At 29.9% G+C, this 17,503-nt stretch overlaps 2 protein-coding genes across 9 annotated transcripts; one reads left to right on the top strand and one right to left on the bottom strand.

Annotated features, from left to right (window-relative positions):
• On the bottom strand, positions 8,967 to 10,263 carry LOC107610610 (probable sesquiterpene synthase). Its single transcript, XM_021108139.1, has 4 exons — positions 10,250 to 10,263; positions 9,971 to 10,112; positions 9,678 to 9,872; positions 8,967 to 9,089 (listed from the first exon to the last, which is right to left on the bottom strand). Exons 1-4 carry the CDS (start codon positions 10,261 to 10,263, stop codon positions 8,967 to 8,969), a joined length of 474 nt encoding a protein of 157 aa, XP_020963798.1.
• Positions 13,160 to 16,762, top strand: LOC107610609. 8 transcript variants are annotated; one of them, XM_021109003.1, is made up of 9 exons: positions 13,160 to 13,318; positions 13,432 to 13,438; positions 13,796 to 13,847; positions 13,974 to 14,037; positions 14,442 to 14,515; positions 15,143 to 15,241; positions 15,325 to 15,392; positions 15,791 to 15,884; positions 16,341 to 16,762. In XM_021109003.1, the coding sequence occupies exons 1-9, from the start codon at positions 13,234 to 13,236 to the stop codon at positions 16,371 to 16,373; spliced, it is 576 nt and encodes a 191-aa protein (XP_020964662.1). In that variant the 5' UTR covers positions 13,160 to 13,233; the 3' UTR covers positions 16,374 to 16,762. The 8 variants fall into 8 exon arrangements, 5 of the variants coding, with proteins under 5 accessions (XP_020964662.1, XP_020964661.1, XP_020964660.1 ...); XM_021109002.1 differs by having other exon boundaries at positions 13,793 to 13,847; XM_021109000.1 differs by having other exon boundaries at positions 13,161 to 13,318; positions 13,796 to 14,037.

Here is a 17,503-nt window from a genome sequence, read left to right as displayed (position 1 = left end):
TGCGGGTAGGGTTCTCGTGCGGGTCGGGTAGGGTGCGGGTTAAGCCTCAACCCTACCCGACCAACTCGCACTCTATATATGTTTATATTATATATTTATATAAAAATATGTTTTAAGCGGATGTTGAATCAAAGACCTCTCACTAAATGCAAAAGATGCTTAACCACTAAAAGAAAATCATTAATTGATAATTTAATATTTTTTTTTACATAAAAATCAGTTCTATTTTAAATTATCATCAAGTTATATAATAATGTTGTATATTTTTTGTAACCCGTGGGTAGGGTCGGATACCCGCGGGTTAAGAGCGGGTAGGGTTAGGGTTGGGATATTCTCAACCCACGGGTAGGATATGGTTGAGTTTATATAAAAATCTCAACCCGCGGGTAGGGTTAGGGTTGGATTCAAACCCTACCCTACCCTATCCATTGCCACCCCTATGTGTAAGTGACTTGATTTTTAGTCACTCTTTCAATTACAATAATGAAAGTCCTCTTCTAGAATCTTCTGTTTTCTTCTTTTCTCTCTTAACTTATTTTTCTTTCTTCATCTCTGAAAGGTTTCTGATACCTTCACATATAGCTTTAATTTGGTTTAATTATTTATACTTGCTTTTGTACTACTCTACCCTTGCGTTAGTAATTAATGAAATGATGGAGAATACCAAACTTTTGTTATTCCCTCTTTAATATATTGAAATATAAAAGTATAGGTAGACAATGAAAATATTAAACAATGTGAATAATGAATATATCAGATGTTCAATTCACTAGAAATGCAAATAGTTATCTTAATATTAATATTTAGATAGATAATTTAGGAGTGTAATGTATTTTTATTTTATTGGATCAATTTTAGAACCCATTATTCACATTATTCACAAAAACTATTATCTACTTAGCAAAATCCTATATTTGTTTGTATTCTAATAGATAAAGAATTTGTTTCCGCAATTGATAATTTGATATTCGGATAGAACACATACAATTAGTAAACTAAAGATAAAGTAAACGGGATTTAAATATCACAAGTATACCACAGCACTAAATATTATAAGTACCCAATTGAAATGCAGACTAACTAAAATGTTACAATGGGAAGCTGAACGTAATATATTTGTATCATGAATTCATTCTTTTTAAAATTTTAAATTAATAAAAAAAATTATAAAAATAATTATATCTCTAATTTTAATAATTTAAAAAGAAACTATGAAAAATTCCTCCAAAAATTTACGACTACCAAAAATAATTTTAAAAGATAAAATTTAAAAATAAATTATGAAAATTTTAGATATTAAAAAAAGAAACTAATTATAAATAACTCTGTCATTGTTGAATAAAAAGTATTGAGATGACAAGTACAATGTTTATATGTCAATTTTATAAGATATTATGCAGTATTTTTAATCAATAAAAACAGTTATTTGATGATTAATTTATTATTTTTGTCAAAATTTTCAAATTTTTTATAGCTCTTTAACCTTTTCTTTTACCTTTTAAAATTACCTTTTTAGACACCTGAATTTTTTGAGTACATTTTCAATGATTTATTCTCTATTTTAATTTAAATTTGTTTGGTAGGAAATCCAAATATATAGCCCTAATTATTATTGCGCGAGCAGCCACGATTATAGAGTTTTATACTGCAATTTGGAAATAACAAGAATCATAGGGCAAGCTTGGCACTAGATTGTCATAATGTCATCATCCTCTCAACTTTTATAATAAGATTCGAAAAGTCCATAGTTTATTTTTTTAAATATATTGAAATTTTTTTTTTGAAAAGGTCAAATACAAGACTTTTGTTATATGGGCCGGGATCCAATTAATGAATTCGACTATATGGTGGTTTTGGTGCACTTTTATTTTAGGGTTAATCAACAAAAATGCTTTTGAATTATTTAAACACGGATAAAAATATATTCGAATTTTATTATAAAAATATATTTTTAAAAAATATCTTAAAAAATTCAAAAAATAAGATATTATTATTATTAAAATTTAGTAATTTTTTCTAAATATATATTTTTTTGAAAATATATATTTACTATTAGATTTTTTTGTTGTATTTTTAAATTATTTAAAGGTATTTTTTGTCGATAATAGAATTTAAATATATTTTTGTCAATATTTAAATAATGTGAGAATATTTTTGGTAGTTAATCCTCCATTTTGAGATGGTTAATAAATTATTCCACAAGCACATGCGTCGTTTGCAAAGACGATTTTTGTGATAATAAATAGTAATATACGATGGTGCTTTGGGCATGGAATTGATGTCCTTATTCCCTATCAAAAATAATTTCAAACTTACTCTTATTTTATATTATATTTATTTAAAAGACTCTGAAAAGGTGTGATCTTTTTCTAGAACAAGAAAAATGATCTCATTAACGGCTAATCTTGGAGTATATTAGAAGCTTCAAAACACTAAGAAAAATAATTAAACAACAAAGAACAAAGTATAACCTTACTTAACTTATTGCAAATAGCAAACAATATAGTATAACACAAACAATCAACAAAGAGAAATTAAACAACATATATGTCAGACGCAATATAATGAGATCGAGACAAAAGATTTTAGTCTCAGTTTCTTAATTATATTATAATAAAATTTGGAATTAAGTGTTAAAGTAGTTTTTAAAATTACACTCAAATCTTAAAGTGGTCCTTAAAGTTAATAGTTATTTAATTTTATCCCTAAATTTGTACTCCGAGACTCCTACTAGTTTTCAAAACGTTTTCAGTTCATTAAAACACTAAAAACGACGTCGTTTTATATTTATTTTAAAAAATAAAAGAAAATCACCCCCTTTCCTAATCCCTTTTTTCTTTCCCTTTTATACTCCCTTTCTTCTTCTCCAACTTTTTTCAGTTTTCCTTTCACTTTTCCTTTTACTACTCCTCTTTCTCTTTTCCGTTTCCAGTTCTCCTTTCTCTTTTTCTTCCACGGTCCATTTCCCCTTTTCCAACCCTTTTTTAGTTTTTTTCTCTCTTTCTCTTTCACGTTTTCCTTCTCCTTCTCCAACCCATCTCCAGTCTCCCTATCCCTTTCTCTTTCCGTAATCGCTGCTAATAAAAAGTAGTATTTTATAACTGTTTAAGTAACTCAAAAAAAAAATAATAATTTGTTAATTCACAAAGAGAAATAACGAAAGATAGAAAGAATTGTCACCCTCTTCTAAAAAGAGATAACAGAAGAATGAAAGGTTACAGCTATGACTTATCTTTCTTTCAAATGCAAGTTATGACTTTTTTTGTGAGGTTTTATTGCCTTCTCTCCCAATAAATAAGGAATAAAATGATGCACTTTTAGCTTTCTGCAATGTTTCTAATTTTCAGGCTCTATTCCATGATGAGGTAAATTTTGTTTTATTCATGTGAATCTTGCATGTGCTATTTTTTTCATAATCATCACAAGTTTTAGTCAATTTGATTTAATTATTGTACTTGAATCTTCAGTGTTAGTGTGTTACAATTGAATAGTAGAGATAAATTTGTGAATTAAACCAATAGTAAAAATAAATAGAAATTATTTTAGAAATTATTATAAATTTCAGAAAATAATTTTAAAGCCAAATTTAAATAATTATTAACTTTAAGAATTATTTTAAAATTTGAGCCCAACTCTAAAATTTGTCGGAGTTATTTATTTAGAACAAATGTTAAACGATTTATTTCTTGAGGAAACTGCTACACGACTGTTAGGATTTGGTTGAATTAGTCCCACATTGCTCATGATAGCAAATGGAGTGGGTGGCCTAGGCTATAAATATGAGGCTAAGTTCTCTATTTATTTTTGCACCAGTCAGAAACACTTTAAGCTTGTATCTGATTTTTTTTTCCTCTGTACTCTTTGATTAGAGAGTGTTATGAGGTGTAGTTAGATATTTGCTTTGAGAGAGTGTGGGTGTACTGGGGTACCGGTGAGAGAAAGAAGTCTATGTGTTGTAACAATTTTCACATAATGATATTCTCTGGTTGTCTTTTGACAACGGCCGTAGTTTTTTCTCCGGTAATTGGAGTTTCCATGTTAAATTCTTGTGTTGTGATTGTGTCTATTTTATTTCTCTGTCAAAGGTGTTTTCTCAAGGGGGAATGGTGTATTATTCCCAACAAGTGGTATCAGAGCTTCGGTTTGGTGGGATTTATTCTTAGTATGCTCTGTGGTTGCAGTGCCGGTGAGAGAAAGAAGTCTATGTGTTGTAATAATTTTCACATAGTGATATTCTCTGGTTGTCATTTGACAACGGCCGTAGTTTTTTCTCCGGTAATTAGAGTTTCCACGTTAAATTCTTGTGTTGTGATTGTGTCTATTTTATTTCTCTGTCAAAGGTGTTTTCTCAAGGGAAAATGGTGTATTATTCCCAACAACGACGATGGGTCCAAAAACAGTGCCATGATGTGATCGTTCAGAAGTTCACAGTTGGTGTATTTATATCTTCAAAGTTTGCATATAGAAACTCACATATGCGTGCCAAATTAACAATGCAATCAAGGATGGGTCTTGGGATTTCTTCGGTTAACTTGAGATACTCTTTGTACATATCCTTCCAAGAGTCACTGATATCCTTTTTAATGAATTCATAGGCCTCCTCTTCTGTCATATTACTTCAAGCAACTTTCTACTGCGGAAGCAACATGTTTCCTTTGTTATTCAAACTACACATTTGATTAAATTTAAAAAGCGAAAGTTGAATTATGCGTGGCATAGTGACAGCTATGTACCAAACAAGATTCTTTTTTATTTTGTCTTGTTAAAATTAGGTGATGGATAATTTGGAAAATAAATTCCAAACACCAAACTCACCAGCAAGTATACAGGGTCACATCAAGTAGTAATAACTCACTTAGAGTGAGGTCGATCCCACAGGGATTGATGGATCAAGCAACTTTAGTGGGTGATTAGTTTAGTCAAGCTAACATTGAAGTGAAATTTGATGGAATGTAGCCAACAGAAAGTAAATGGCAGTGAATTAAAAGTTGCAGAAAGTAAATGAGCAAAATCTTAAAGAGCAAGAAATGTAAATTGCAGAAACTTAAATGACAAGAAATGTAAATTGCATGAAATATAAAAGGGGGCTGGGGTGCTGGAAATTAAAGAGAGCAATAGAGCAAGCAATTGAAGAGATCTTGAGAACAAGTAACAGGAAATTTAAAGTGCAAGAAAATTTAAATTCAGATCACAGTAGCTCAAATGTAAAGTGTAGATGAACAAAAGTACAGGAAAGTAATTTGAGAACAATGAGAACAGAAAGCAAAAATCACAGAGAAGGAAATTGCAGCAGAAAAGTAAATCAGCAATCTGAAATCTCAAAGAGGAATTAACAATTTCAATGAAACAGTAAAAACAGAAGAGCAGCCAAGAGCTCAACTCAATTGCAAAATAAAATTGAAGATCTCATGGAATCAAGAGACTAGAAAACAAGTCTAGATCTCACTCCCTTCCTAGATCCAACAGAGAACAAGATGCAGGAAAATTAAAGATGGAAGCAATAAATGAAAACTCAGATTCACTTCTTTAATTCTCTGAAATTATGCAGAAGAACAACCAAGAGAAATCTTAGACCAAGAGGGAAACAAAATTCCTTCACTCCTCAATCCAAGATTCAAATTCAAAGAAAGAAAAACTAGAAGAGAGAGCTCTCTAATCCTAATGCTCTCTAGTGGAGCCAACCTCTATGCTCTCTAATGGGGCTGGCTTCCTAACGAAATGAAGCAAATGCCTTTTTATAGGCTTTTCACAAAATGAAAATAAAAATAAAAAATAAAATTCTAAACAAATTACAATTAAAAATAAATTCCTAAGCTAACTTGTTCTTGTGCCTTGAAGTGATGTCCATGGGCTTTTAAATTTTGGTGCAGGATTGAATTAATTTGATTTTTGTACCATAGGTCACACTCCCAGGGCAAAGCTCTCCGTAAGAGCTCTATTAGAAGCACCCCTTTGTTTTGGAGAGAAACTCCATGTTCGAACCATGATGGAAGCATTTTGTGAGCCCTTTTTCTTACATCTTCATGAGGAGAGCGCTACTTCCTTGCTTCCCTTGGTCTCCCTCTTCGAATCCTGGTGAAGCCACTTTGATTCATTTTTGCTTATTTTTGGTTCTTAAAGATGCCTTTCACTCGTACCTCAATTTCATGCCAAATATGGATTACCATATGTCGTTGGAAAGCTCTGAATGTCAGCTTTCCAACGCAACTGAAAGCACATCAATCGGACATCTGTAGCTCAAGTTATAGCCTTTTGAAGGAGGCATGGTCATGCTGTGAACGCTCAGATTTTAACTTAGCGAAAATTCTTGCCTCCCTCCCCCTTGGTCTTGGGTTCAAGCCTTGGTGAGTGCATTGTTGAGCTCTTTTTCCCTTGATTTTTCCTTGAAGCAGCCCGAAAAAGCTCTTGGGCAAAGTTCTTGGCAAGAGCTTTGCATGTGAGCTTGCCTTGCTTCCTTCTTCCATGTGCTTTTGATAAAGCTCTTGGCAAGAGCTTTTAAGCTCTTGGCAAGAGCTTGGCTTTTGATTATTTGAAGTAAAGCTCTCCACAAGAGCTCTAAGCTCTTGGCAAGAGCTTTGTGTTCTTGCTTCTTGTTTTGAGCCACGCTTTTCTTCCTTTGGGCCACGCTTCTCTTCCTTGATTTGGTCATGGGCCACGCTTTTAAAAGCGTGGCCTAAGCCTCCAAAGTGTGCTCCAACTTCAAAGTGTGCCCCAAAGCTCTTTTTTTCTCCTTTTTAGCTTATTTTGTGCTTTTTTGCTTCTTTTTCTCCTTATTTCCTTCAAGATTTATAAAATTAAAAGATCAAGGAAATATACCTTTTAAGCACAAAATAATGCAATATTTAAGCACAAATCATCAATTTCTTATATGAAAAAGTATAGAAAAATATGACATGGTGACATGTCATCATTAGGAATTGATTAGGTTTATGACATTCAATTCAATGACTAAAATGAATTACTTAATGTAAAGTCAGTGATCAATTTAGTACATCTGCAACACTAACATACTAGATGGGATTTGGCTCCTCTAAAGTTGTTCATTTACTTCAGAGAAAAAAGTAACGCAATCTAAATCCTTAATAATATAAATGGTTCTGATTCTCTTAGATAAATAAATACATTAAATGTAGACTGTTTAATAGGATTCGTTGAAAATACTGCAGCAACTTCCAAGACCGCGTGATTTCTTCTTTTTATTTATCTTCTCTCTCTTTTATTTAGTTTTTTCTTTTTTTTTCAACAAAAAAAATAATTTCATTCTATCATTTAGTTACTATATTTTCTTTAACCATTCACACATTTAAATTTAAACTATAACATTAGACATGAAACAAGCATCATAAACACATAACAACACATAAAAATATAAATAAATTAATTTAATGTATATCAATATCAATTTATTAGAGATCTATTAAATCAACATCATATCATTAGTTACTCTAAACATTCTTTAATTTGTTCTCAGTTACATTCTTATTTCAAGTATAAACAAAAAAAATTGAGTACATTTATCTAAAAAAGATTGAGTACATTTATATGAGTATTTTTTATTATTAAAATAAAAAAAAAAACATTTCTTGATCCATTTTAAATTAATTTATTTTATACTTTTTATCAGATTTTTCAAAAAATTGTTCAAGATTTAAAAAAGATGAAAAATTATTAGTGATCACTGTTAATCTCTTTCATGACAAAACTTTAAATGTAAGTTACAGAAGACAAAAATAAAAAAGAAAAAAATAACCAAAACAATAATAATATCATAGAAGAACATGATAATAAAACATAAAAAGAAAATTAAATGTTGTGAAATAATAGAATCGAAAATATTTTTTTGTTGAAGAAAAAGAAAGAAAAAACTAAATAAAAGAGAGAGAAGATAAATAAAAAGAAGAAATTACGCAGTCTTGGAAGTTGCTGCAGTTGTCGCACGATTTTCAACGAATTCTATTAAAGAGTCTACATTTAATGTATTTATTTATCTAAGAGAATTAGAACCATTTATATTATTAAGGGTTTAAATTACGTTACTTTTTCTTCTAAAGTAAATGAACAATTTCAGAGGAGCCAAATCCATATTATTAAGGGTTTAGATTACGTTACTTTTTCTTCTAAAATAAATGAACAACTTCAGAGGAGCCAAATCCTACTAGATGACTTATGGATAAATTACAGGTAAATTTTATAATATCTATTATTTGGTGTTTAATTTTTGTTTAACTTATTTTTTATAATAAATTTTAAATATTTAATAATTATTTATTTTTATATTTTTAAATATTAAATATTAATTTTTAATTATTTTTAGTAAGTTAGACAAATACTTTTAAATAGTATAGCAATCACCTAAATTATATTACCACACGACACCAAACTAACATGCAGGCAAATAAAATTATGAAATATGATATTATCACAAGCATGTCATATGTTACTCATAAATTCATTATTACATTATTATATATGATTAAACTATAGTGTAATGTGTTACTAAAAATTTATGTCATCAAATCACATTAGAAAGCTATTTACAAATAAAGAATCTGAAACTAAAGTAATACACATTTTTAATGATCTCAAACACATTATTACTGATGTAATTAGGATTTCGAAAATTATTAAGTGTGTAAATCACTTTTAAATTTAACTCGATAAAAAACTAACCGTTGACAAAGAATTTGGTATCCTTAATTACAAGACAATACAAACAAACAATAACAACAGAACCAGAACAACATACATATAATTAAGGCCAAACACTCAAAAGTTTATTTGGACCATAAACTGCTACACGAACACGGGATCCAAAAGTAGTGCCACAATGTGGTCTTTCATGATTGCACAATTTGTAATTTTATCCTCAAAGTTCGAATATAAAAACTCACATACGCGTGCCTTGTTAACAATGCAATCAAGGACTGGCCTTGGAATATTGTCAATTAATTTGAGGTACTCTTCATTCATATCCTTCCAACAATTATTGATATCTTTTTTATGAATTCATAGGCCTCCTCTTGTGAAAAGCCATATTGCTTCATGTAACATTCTACGGCCGAAGCACCATGTTCTCTTTGCTGCTCAAACTACAAACAATTGATCAAATCCAAATTAAAAGTTGATTTATGCATATCATTGTCAAAAATTATTAAAATAAACCAACTATATATATGTGTGTGTTTCAGTGAGTGTAGAATTAATCATGACTTTGTTAAATTATTATTGATTCAATTATTTAGGGAAATAATAATATAGGCCCATGATTTAGAAAATATTTCACATTATTTAACACCTAAACATAAACTAATAATATCTTAGTAAATGGATTTAATTTATATCTATTAACTTAATTATATTATCATACTATTATGTGAAAGTTAATAAATAAAAAAGTCAAACTTAATTATTAAGTTTTTTTTATTACAACTAGTAGTTGCTTCTTTACACCCTTATAAAATTATCAATACTTCAATTATATAACTGATTAAAATTAAACTTTATTAATAGTAATATAACCATCTATGAAAAGTTATTTCATAATTGATAAAAGAAACTCTTGCGTTAAAAAACATATTTTAAATATATAATAATTCATATTATTTTACCAAAATAAATAATTTTATGAGAAGCNNNNAATCATTTGTCAGTCTCGAAACAAGTGATGAAGCTTGTACAATAAGTGGAATATTATTAGAAATCCAATGAAGAGTTTCTTTGGTTGCAAATTCTCCCAAAGCAATAAACATTATTGTAAGCATTTGATATGGTGTAGTAGCAGCACCAATAACCTTACGCTCATCATATGTTGGAATATATCCCTCATGGCACCATCTTGCTTCGTCAATGTAACCTTGTACATAATGAGACAGCTGCAGATAAATTAATTAATGAATATAACTTCATTAAAATGATGATTAATGAATATAATAATTAATTTAAAATTAAAAAAGTCAGGAATAAAGTCTACAGCTTGTTTGAGACATTGCAACACCAAGTCTGATTCCCCACTCCCAGCACTTAACTCTATTATTTCATCAACAAGTTCTACAATTACATTAAAAATTGCCTTAAAGCACTCTGGAAGAGATGCAATGTAACTAATATCCCATCTGAAACACAAAAGGGTTAAAAACTAATTAAGAAAGAAACATGATCATGGAATTGAATTATCAAGATAATGATAAAAGAGGACTATTTTTCAATTGAGGAATTATGTAATTGAAATCTATAAGATAAAAAAAGGCACATGTATGTTGACATTATGACTGGTATGACTCTTAATTCCTAATTTTGGAAATGCTTCTTCTTCCTCCTTTCTAGCAATAATACAAATTTCTTTGCCAATTTCAAGTGTAACTTGGAAGTTGACGGTGTTTTTGCTTCTTACCTGTTTTTCCCTTTCTATTTGATCATAAACTCTTGGTTATACTTATCTCTTTTCTTTTGAGTATTATTTGGTCTATGTACTTTTGTTGCTGAAATTTTTTTCTTAGTATTCACCCAATATATGTTAAGATACTAGTTTAATTTATCAGACTTTATTCTTATGAGTTAATACTATTTTAAAAGTTTTTATAATTATTCTGCTAGTGGATGCTACACATGTATAGGTCCTTTTTAATTTAGATATGTAGCATAATGTAAAATTGGCCAATTCTTAGTTCAGTAAAATAAAAAACCTTTGGATAGTCTGTGTGAGGAGCTCAAGTTCTTCGATTGTTCCATAGACATCATAAGTATCATCAAATATAGTCATCCATTGAACCATTTTGGCCACCACCCTTCTAAAAGTAGTATATTTAGGCTCAGAGTTCATAGCAAATGGCCAGAAGTATAACTCAGCCATCCTCTCTCTTGCATAAGGGACCATTTTCGAAAATTTTAACTTTTCCCACCACCTGTAATCGTACAAAAAGTTATATCTTGTTGATTATAGGAACTTCTCTTTAAAAAAAGAATTCTAATAAGAAGTGTTTAACTAAATATAAAATACTTACTTGATAACACTATCAACTTCTTTCTGATACCATTTCTGGAGCATATTGAAATCTAGTTTTGCAAACTTTAGAAGAACTTCATCATGCGTAGAACTTTTTCGTAAAAAGACATATATGACCTTGCCATTATTCTTGGAATTGCCTTTTGAAAAGGTTGTACTAAGCTTTGATTGACTTGATTAGCAAGAGATGGACTCAGTTGATTGGTGATAGACTTAAGTTTATTGTATGTGAATTCATGTGCTTCCTCTAATATATCTTCTCCATGAACTTTTAATTGTGCAGCTTCATACAAGCTTCACATTCCTTGAACATCAGTTATTTCATCGAATTCTCCCCTTCTATTCTTGAATTTGTTGAAAACATCTATGTAATTCACATATATACTAACTAGTGTGAATCCATAATTAACAATTGGTATGATATTTTTTTGGTAATATAATTATATATAAGATAGAAAAATGAGTTTTAGACATACCTGATGAAATGAAATATCCCTTTTGTCGAAATAAACGGAAAAGTAATGCAATAAAGTGAAGGTCACACTCTTTTGTAACAAGGCCATTATTGTTGGTAAAATCATTGTGGATTTGGGCTAATATTTCATCAATTTCATGTTCAAAATGATAAGATATACTTAAATGTTGAATTGAATCTATTAAACATAACTTTTGTAAGATATTATTGTCATTAGAAGACAAATACATCTTCACCTTCTTTTTATGCATTTGAACTTCTTGTTTCATGGTTTCGTTGACTCCCTGTAAATGTTTTTGATTTAATATATATATGTTAGTTTAAAAGATTGAAAAATTAACAAATTAGAGTATGTCACTCATCTAATGTCTCTATATATGATCAACCCAATCAAGATTATTATATGATAATTTATTGCAGAATTTGTGGATTTGATTTAATCTAATATAAATCAAACTGGTACAAATAATGCTTTATGTTTCAATTAAGTATATAATAATTCGATTCAGGATCGATAAATAAGTTTTTTAAGTTTTCAATTTTATAAAGTAAAGAAAACGATGTCTTTTTTTTTTTTAAGAAATTACCCCGACCTGCCCACCCTGTTGATAAATTAAAGGGGAGGCCAAATTTTAGTAAACCGTATTTTAAATCAAGAAAAATAAAAAAGTAGTATTATTTGATAAATGTTATCAACAAATTTACATTATTTTTGTTGTTATAAAACATTAAAAGACTAAAATTAAAAAGAGTCTCACTACACATCCAAACAATTCTATATACAAGTTCATCTAAGTCATTTAGTTTACGCTGCAGGACTTCGTCGTCTTCTTCTTCCTCCTCCTCCTCTTTTTTCTTCATCTTTTCTTCGTTATTGCCATTCTCACCACCATCATACCACATCCATCTCCTTCTCTTCCTCCTCATGTTTATTTTTTATTTGAATTTCTTTTATTTTCTCCTTCATTTTTTTCTTCCTCCTCCGTCATCATTATCATCATCACCAACAATACTAACATTTTGCTATCATTTTTATTGATTCTGATTCTCTGTGGTGATCGAATGAACCAAAAATATTATCAAAATAAAACCATTGTATAATACCAAATAAACTGAAAATGGTTCATTATATAAATTCAAATTCAGAAACACCTGCGTCTTGAATGAACCGAAAATATTATTAAAATGAAACGATTGTATAATATCAAATGAACCAAAAATTGTCCATTATATAAATTCGAATTTAGAAACACTTGCATCTCAAATAAACTGAAAATTAGCTCAAAACGAAACCATTGTATAATACCAAATGAACCGAAAATTGTCCATTATATAAATTCGAATTCGATGATAATTTGATAACAACAATACATATTAAAAGAAGACAATGATGATAACGATGATGATGGAGGAGAATGATAAAAAGGAAGGAAGAGACGAAATTCCAATAGGAGGAGGAGGAGGAGAAAGAACACTACAAGAAAAAAGATTTTTAGCGACAAATTTTTAGCGGCAATAATATTATTGCCACAATTTCTCTTTTTAAAACTATTGATTAGTGGCAATTATATATTTACTATTAATACTATAAATTATAATGGCCATTTCATCTATTGCCACTAAAAGAAAGCTAAAATTTTAAAAATAACAAAAATAAATAAATAAATAAAAGGACCCTAAACCGTGAAACTCAAAAACATGACTCTCTGCCTCGCCACTCTCCTCACACATAACAACTCTCAGTGCCTTATTCTTAATGAGAAGTGAGAACCGCACACCAATATTCTTCTCCTTCTTCTTCTTCTCGATTTCGCTCTCGCTCTCGCTCTCCATCATTCCAGGTTCTTCATCGCTCAAATCTCTTTCCAGTTTTTATCTTAATTTTAATCACGCTCTAAATCCTTTTTCTCGGACAAGGTTGTGCTGATTTCGATTGAACTCAATTGCGCTCTAGTAATCAGGTATGAGTTAATTCTCTCTCAATTCTGATTTTTGTGGTCCCAATTTGTGTTCTATTGCATCCTTTTCCCATATCTCTTATCAATTTTTAGTTTTATTTGAGTTAATTTTTCTCCCACATTGGATTCCGCTTTTCTTAGTTCCGATTCCTATCGCATGCACTTATTGTAGGTTGAACTCGTAATTCATTGATTTAGAATCAAAGTTTCGAGTGTTTTCTTCGCCCAATGACGTTATCGGTTTCAGATTTTGGTAATTTGATTTTTTTTGGCGATATCATTTTTTCCTTTGATATTTCAAACTTCTTTGAAATTCATCACAGTCCTGGTATCCACCCTGTAATTTCCTCCACCCAGCAGGTCTCACAATAGTCACCGTCGCTCTGGATCTGGTTCCCATAACAAAACATGGGTTTCTGATAATGAAAGTTCTGATAGCAATAATGGCTTGACCACAGGGGCTATTATAGGCATTATTATAGGTTCAATATTGGTGGCTGTTATTTTGATACTTGCTCTTTTCTTCTGTGTCCGAAAGCAAAAAGGGAAGGAAAAGGTTACAAGAACTTCTAGTGGGAGCCTTCCTCATGGAACTACTAATGGTGAATTCTTTTCTATACCTCTTTGTTTCCAAATACATTTTCTAATAATGTAATTTGCTTTCTTTGTTGAACCTAATCTAATAAAGTATGCTTAAATCTGGCCCAATCTTTGTTCAATATTAATATTTAGAGGCAATGAAGTCGCAGCTATATAGTAGAAGTGATTAGAAGGCCAGCGTGAGGGAATCATTTCAAGGGAAATCATTTCTTTAATTTTAACAAAAAAAATTACTAAATCTGAAATCGATCAACCTATCAAAATTAGGATATATTATTCCTAAATTCAGTAAATAGTTTACTCAAAGAAATTTCACAATGTCAAAAAACTCAAATAAGTATTCTTGTTAGTTATTTTGCAATAATCAATTTGTTTCAAATGTGTCTTTTTTCCCCTTGAGTTGCAGAAGAAGGGAGCTGGTTCCACATCAGAGAAACCTCGTTGATTTTTGCATGCTACCAACCTCAAGATCACCTCAAGGTACGTTTATTTCTTAAATCTTCACATACACCAAGCATGATTGTTAAATAATATTTTTATATGTGTTGAATTAGTTGTTTGTATCATGTACCAAATAAGAATAAGCTTAATAATTAATATTTTTTTATTTAATTATTATTATTCTTAAATGGACTTATTAGAGAAAACTATAGAGCTTTTGCTAACGACGGTCTTTTTGCTAACAAAATTAAAAGTGGAAGGATTTTAAAATAAATAAATAAATGTACCTATCCTTAGAAGTTTTAAATATATATTTTTTCATTATAACAGTTTTACTTTTAATATTTGTTTGCAAAATCCTAAAAAAGTACTATGGACATCAGTTAGTATTTGAACATAAAAGTCTGCATTTGGAATAAATATTAAGGTCTTACCTATTCATTTTATTGGAAGCCTTAACCAATGTCTTTTGAAATTTGTTTGATTAGTATAATTATCTCAAGATATACTAAGACAAAGATCAGATGCTGAAAATAGAAAATATAAACAAATCTAGGTGATTAATTCTTATATTGGCTACTTATCACTCTACTATTGATTTTAAACATAAATTTTCAGACAAGATATACTATGATGAGTTCAATATATTTGTATTGTAAATTTCAGATGTTATGTGTGATGCTGGTAAGTCTTGTGGTGTGGAGTCCGTTTGTTGTAGGTTCAGAAAACTTAGCCGCGAATCATGATGTCATGCAGATAGTTGAGGTCTGTATTGACCAAATCTAGTCTACATTTGTTTGTTTTAAATGCCTTTGTTGACTAGCAAAAAAATGTTGTTGCATTCATAGGTCTTGGATGACCGTGCGCGTGATAAGCGACTGGTTGCTTTACCGGAAAAATACCACAAATCTCAGAGGTCTCTCTCCATGATAATTAATCCTTAGAACTAGAGATATCTTCCCAGGAAGCAGTGAATAGTTAATAGATTGGATCAAGTTGTTGCTATCCTTAATTCCTAACATTTTCCAGTGTTCATTTGGTTTTCAATGAACATATACATGTATTTTTGTAGCCTAAAAAGGACGAGTTACCATGAAGCATATTGATAGTTGATATCTTCAGACTTAACTATTTTGTTCTACATATTGATAAGAGTGTGTATCTTTTATCAGAAATCGAGTATTGATTTTTGTTTTGTACAAAATGAAAACCACACGAGTTGAAAGGATGCTTCAACAAGGGTATACTGTGTGTGTACACATGTAGTATTTGTTGTTGACATTAGCTACTTGTGACATGATAAATTCTTTTCAGAGGTTGGAAGGTTGTGTCCATACAGGGAGACAAAGCACAACATGATCATACAAAGGCACTTTCATTATTCAAGAATGGGAGCTTCCCTTTAATGGTATGCTGCTTCAAACTGCAATTATGATTATGAATTGGTAATACCAGCAAGATCAGGGCTATTGCTTATGTCTTTGAGGATATTGCCAAAGACCTCTTGAGCAAAGTCATGAATGTGAGTCCTTGGGATTATTAGAAGGTTGAGCCAAGGGTGTGGAACTTCCCATAATCTCTTTGATCTTAACTGTTTCTCAGAAACATGCACTCTATCTAGGAATTGCACGTAAGAAACTTCTGATTGGAAGAGACTAGTAATGAAGAATCAATTCCAAATTTCAAATAATATTTTCATCTTGACTATCCTAATTTTATTTATTTGTCTTTTTTAAGATAAATCCTTCAATTCATTCACATAGATTATTATAATATCTTAGCAGCCTTGACTCTAATATGCACAAAGATTATAAAATAAATGAAGTTTTTTTATTTGATTTGATATTTCTTTATTTTGTTACAGGGGCTAGCAAGTTGTTCAAGAAGAATGGGATGATAGTGCTGTGAGTAGCTGTGAGTTGCGGTTCGAACAAAGTGCCAATTCATTTTGATAACTATTCAGTAAATTCAAGAGAAAAAAATTGTCGCATCAAATAAGCAAAAGCAAAGACCAACTTCAAAGCTAGGAGAACCGTGTCATTGGTGTCAAGGCAAAAATAATGTCAAGTTATCAATTTTTTGAAGAGCAGTCAAAGGTTTATGGTTTTGAATTTTTTAGTATATTTATGATTCATGATTTTTCTTCCTCATTTACTTTTAAACTCTTAGATGATTAGATCAATTGTGAAAACCGAAAACCAGGCTACTTTTAAAGTTACAACTTTAGATCATTGCTAACATACACTCGTATTGCTACATTGATATAACATAGTTATAGGTTAGTAATATTTTTTGTTGTTTAGATTTGTATGATTTATTACTTTTCAAGAGAAATTTGTGTATCAATATTTTAAATTTAATAAAAAAATTTTATTTTGTAGTAATTAATTTCAATATATTTATATTATGCACAATAATAATAATTATTGGCAAAAATAATTTTAAAATTCTAGAAAAAAGATAGTTCATTACTTCTAAGAAAATGAATATAATATGACTAAAAAATTATTAAGGTTTTAGTGCAATAGTAATGGCAACTAAAGGTGAATAATATTATAATATTTTTAGTGGCCATATAAATTGCCGGTAAAATGGGTTTTGGCGCCAATAGTAATAGCCACTAAAAGTGAATAATATTGCAATCTTAGAATTATTTTTTGTGGCCATATAAATTGCCAAGAAAATGGCCGCTAAAAGTTATATACTTTTTGCGGCCATTAAAAAGGTCTTTACCGGCAAATGTTATAATTGCCGCTAAAACCTTTTAGCGGCAAAGCATAAGACGGCTAATGTTTAATTGCCAGTAAATGTATTAGCGACTATTTTTATTGCCGCTAAAAGCAAAATAAATGGTTGCTAAAAGTAATTTTTTTAGTAGTGGAAAAAGAGGTGTTGTTGGTAACGACGGTAACGAAATTAAAAAATAATAAAAAAAAGTAGGAGAAGAAGAAGAAGACGTAGCATTCGGGGTGAAGAAGAAGAAGAAGCGTGAATAAAAAACAAGAAGAAGAAGAAGCAGCAGTGTAA

This window comes from Arachis ipaensis, chromosome B08 (genome assembly GCF_000816755.2).
Source record: "Arachis ipaensis cultivar K30076 chromosome B08, Araip1.1, whole genome shotgun sequence".
NCBI lineage: Eukaryota > Viridiplantae > Streptophyta > Magnoliopsida > Fabales > Fabaceae > Arachis > Arachis ipaensis.
This window is presented reverse-complemented; position numbering and strand designations above follow the sequence as displayed.

What these genes read in the sequence shown, in the direction of transcription:
- LOC107610609 (XM_021108999.1), top strand. Translation starts at nt 13,234, where the DNA reads ATGAGAAGTGAGAACCGCACACCAATATTCTTCTCCTTCTTCTTCTTC. An exon ending in TCCTCATGGAACTACTAATG is followed by an intron (nt 14,038 to 14,441) that starts GTGAATTCTTTT and finishes CTTGAGTTGCAG; the next exon opens with AAGAAGGGAGCTGGTTCCAC. An exon ending in AAATACCACAAATCTCAGAG is followed by an intron (nt 15,393 to 15,790) that starts GTCTCTCTCCAT and finishes AATTCTTTTCAG; the next exon opens with AGGTTGGAAGGTTGTGTCCA.
- LOC107610610 (XM_021108139.1), bottom strand. An exon ending in TGCAATGTCTCAAACAAGCT is followed by an intron (nt 9,873 to 9,970) that starts GTAGACTTTATT and finishes ATTTATCTGCAG; the next exon opens with CTGTCTCATTATGTACAAGG. An exon ending in CTAATAATATTCCACTTATT is followed by an intron (nt 9,090 to 9,677) that starts GTACAAGCTTCA and finishes AATTGTTTGTAG; the next exon opens with TTTGAGCAGCAAAGAGAACA.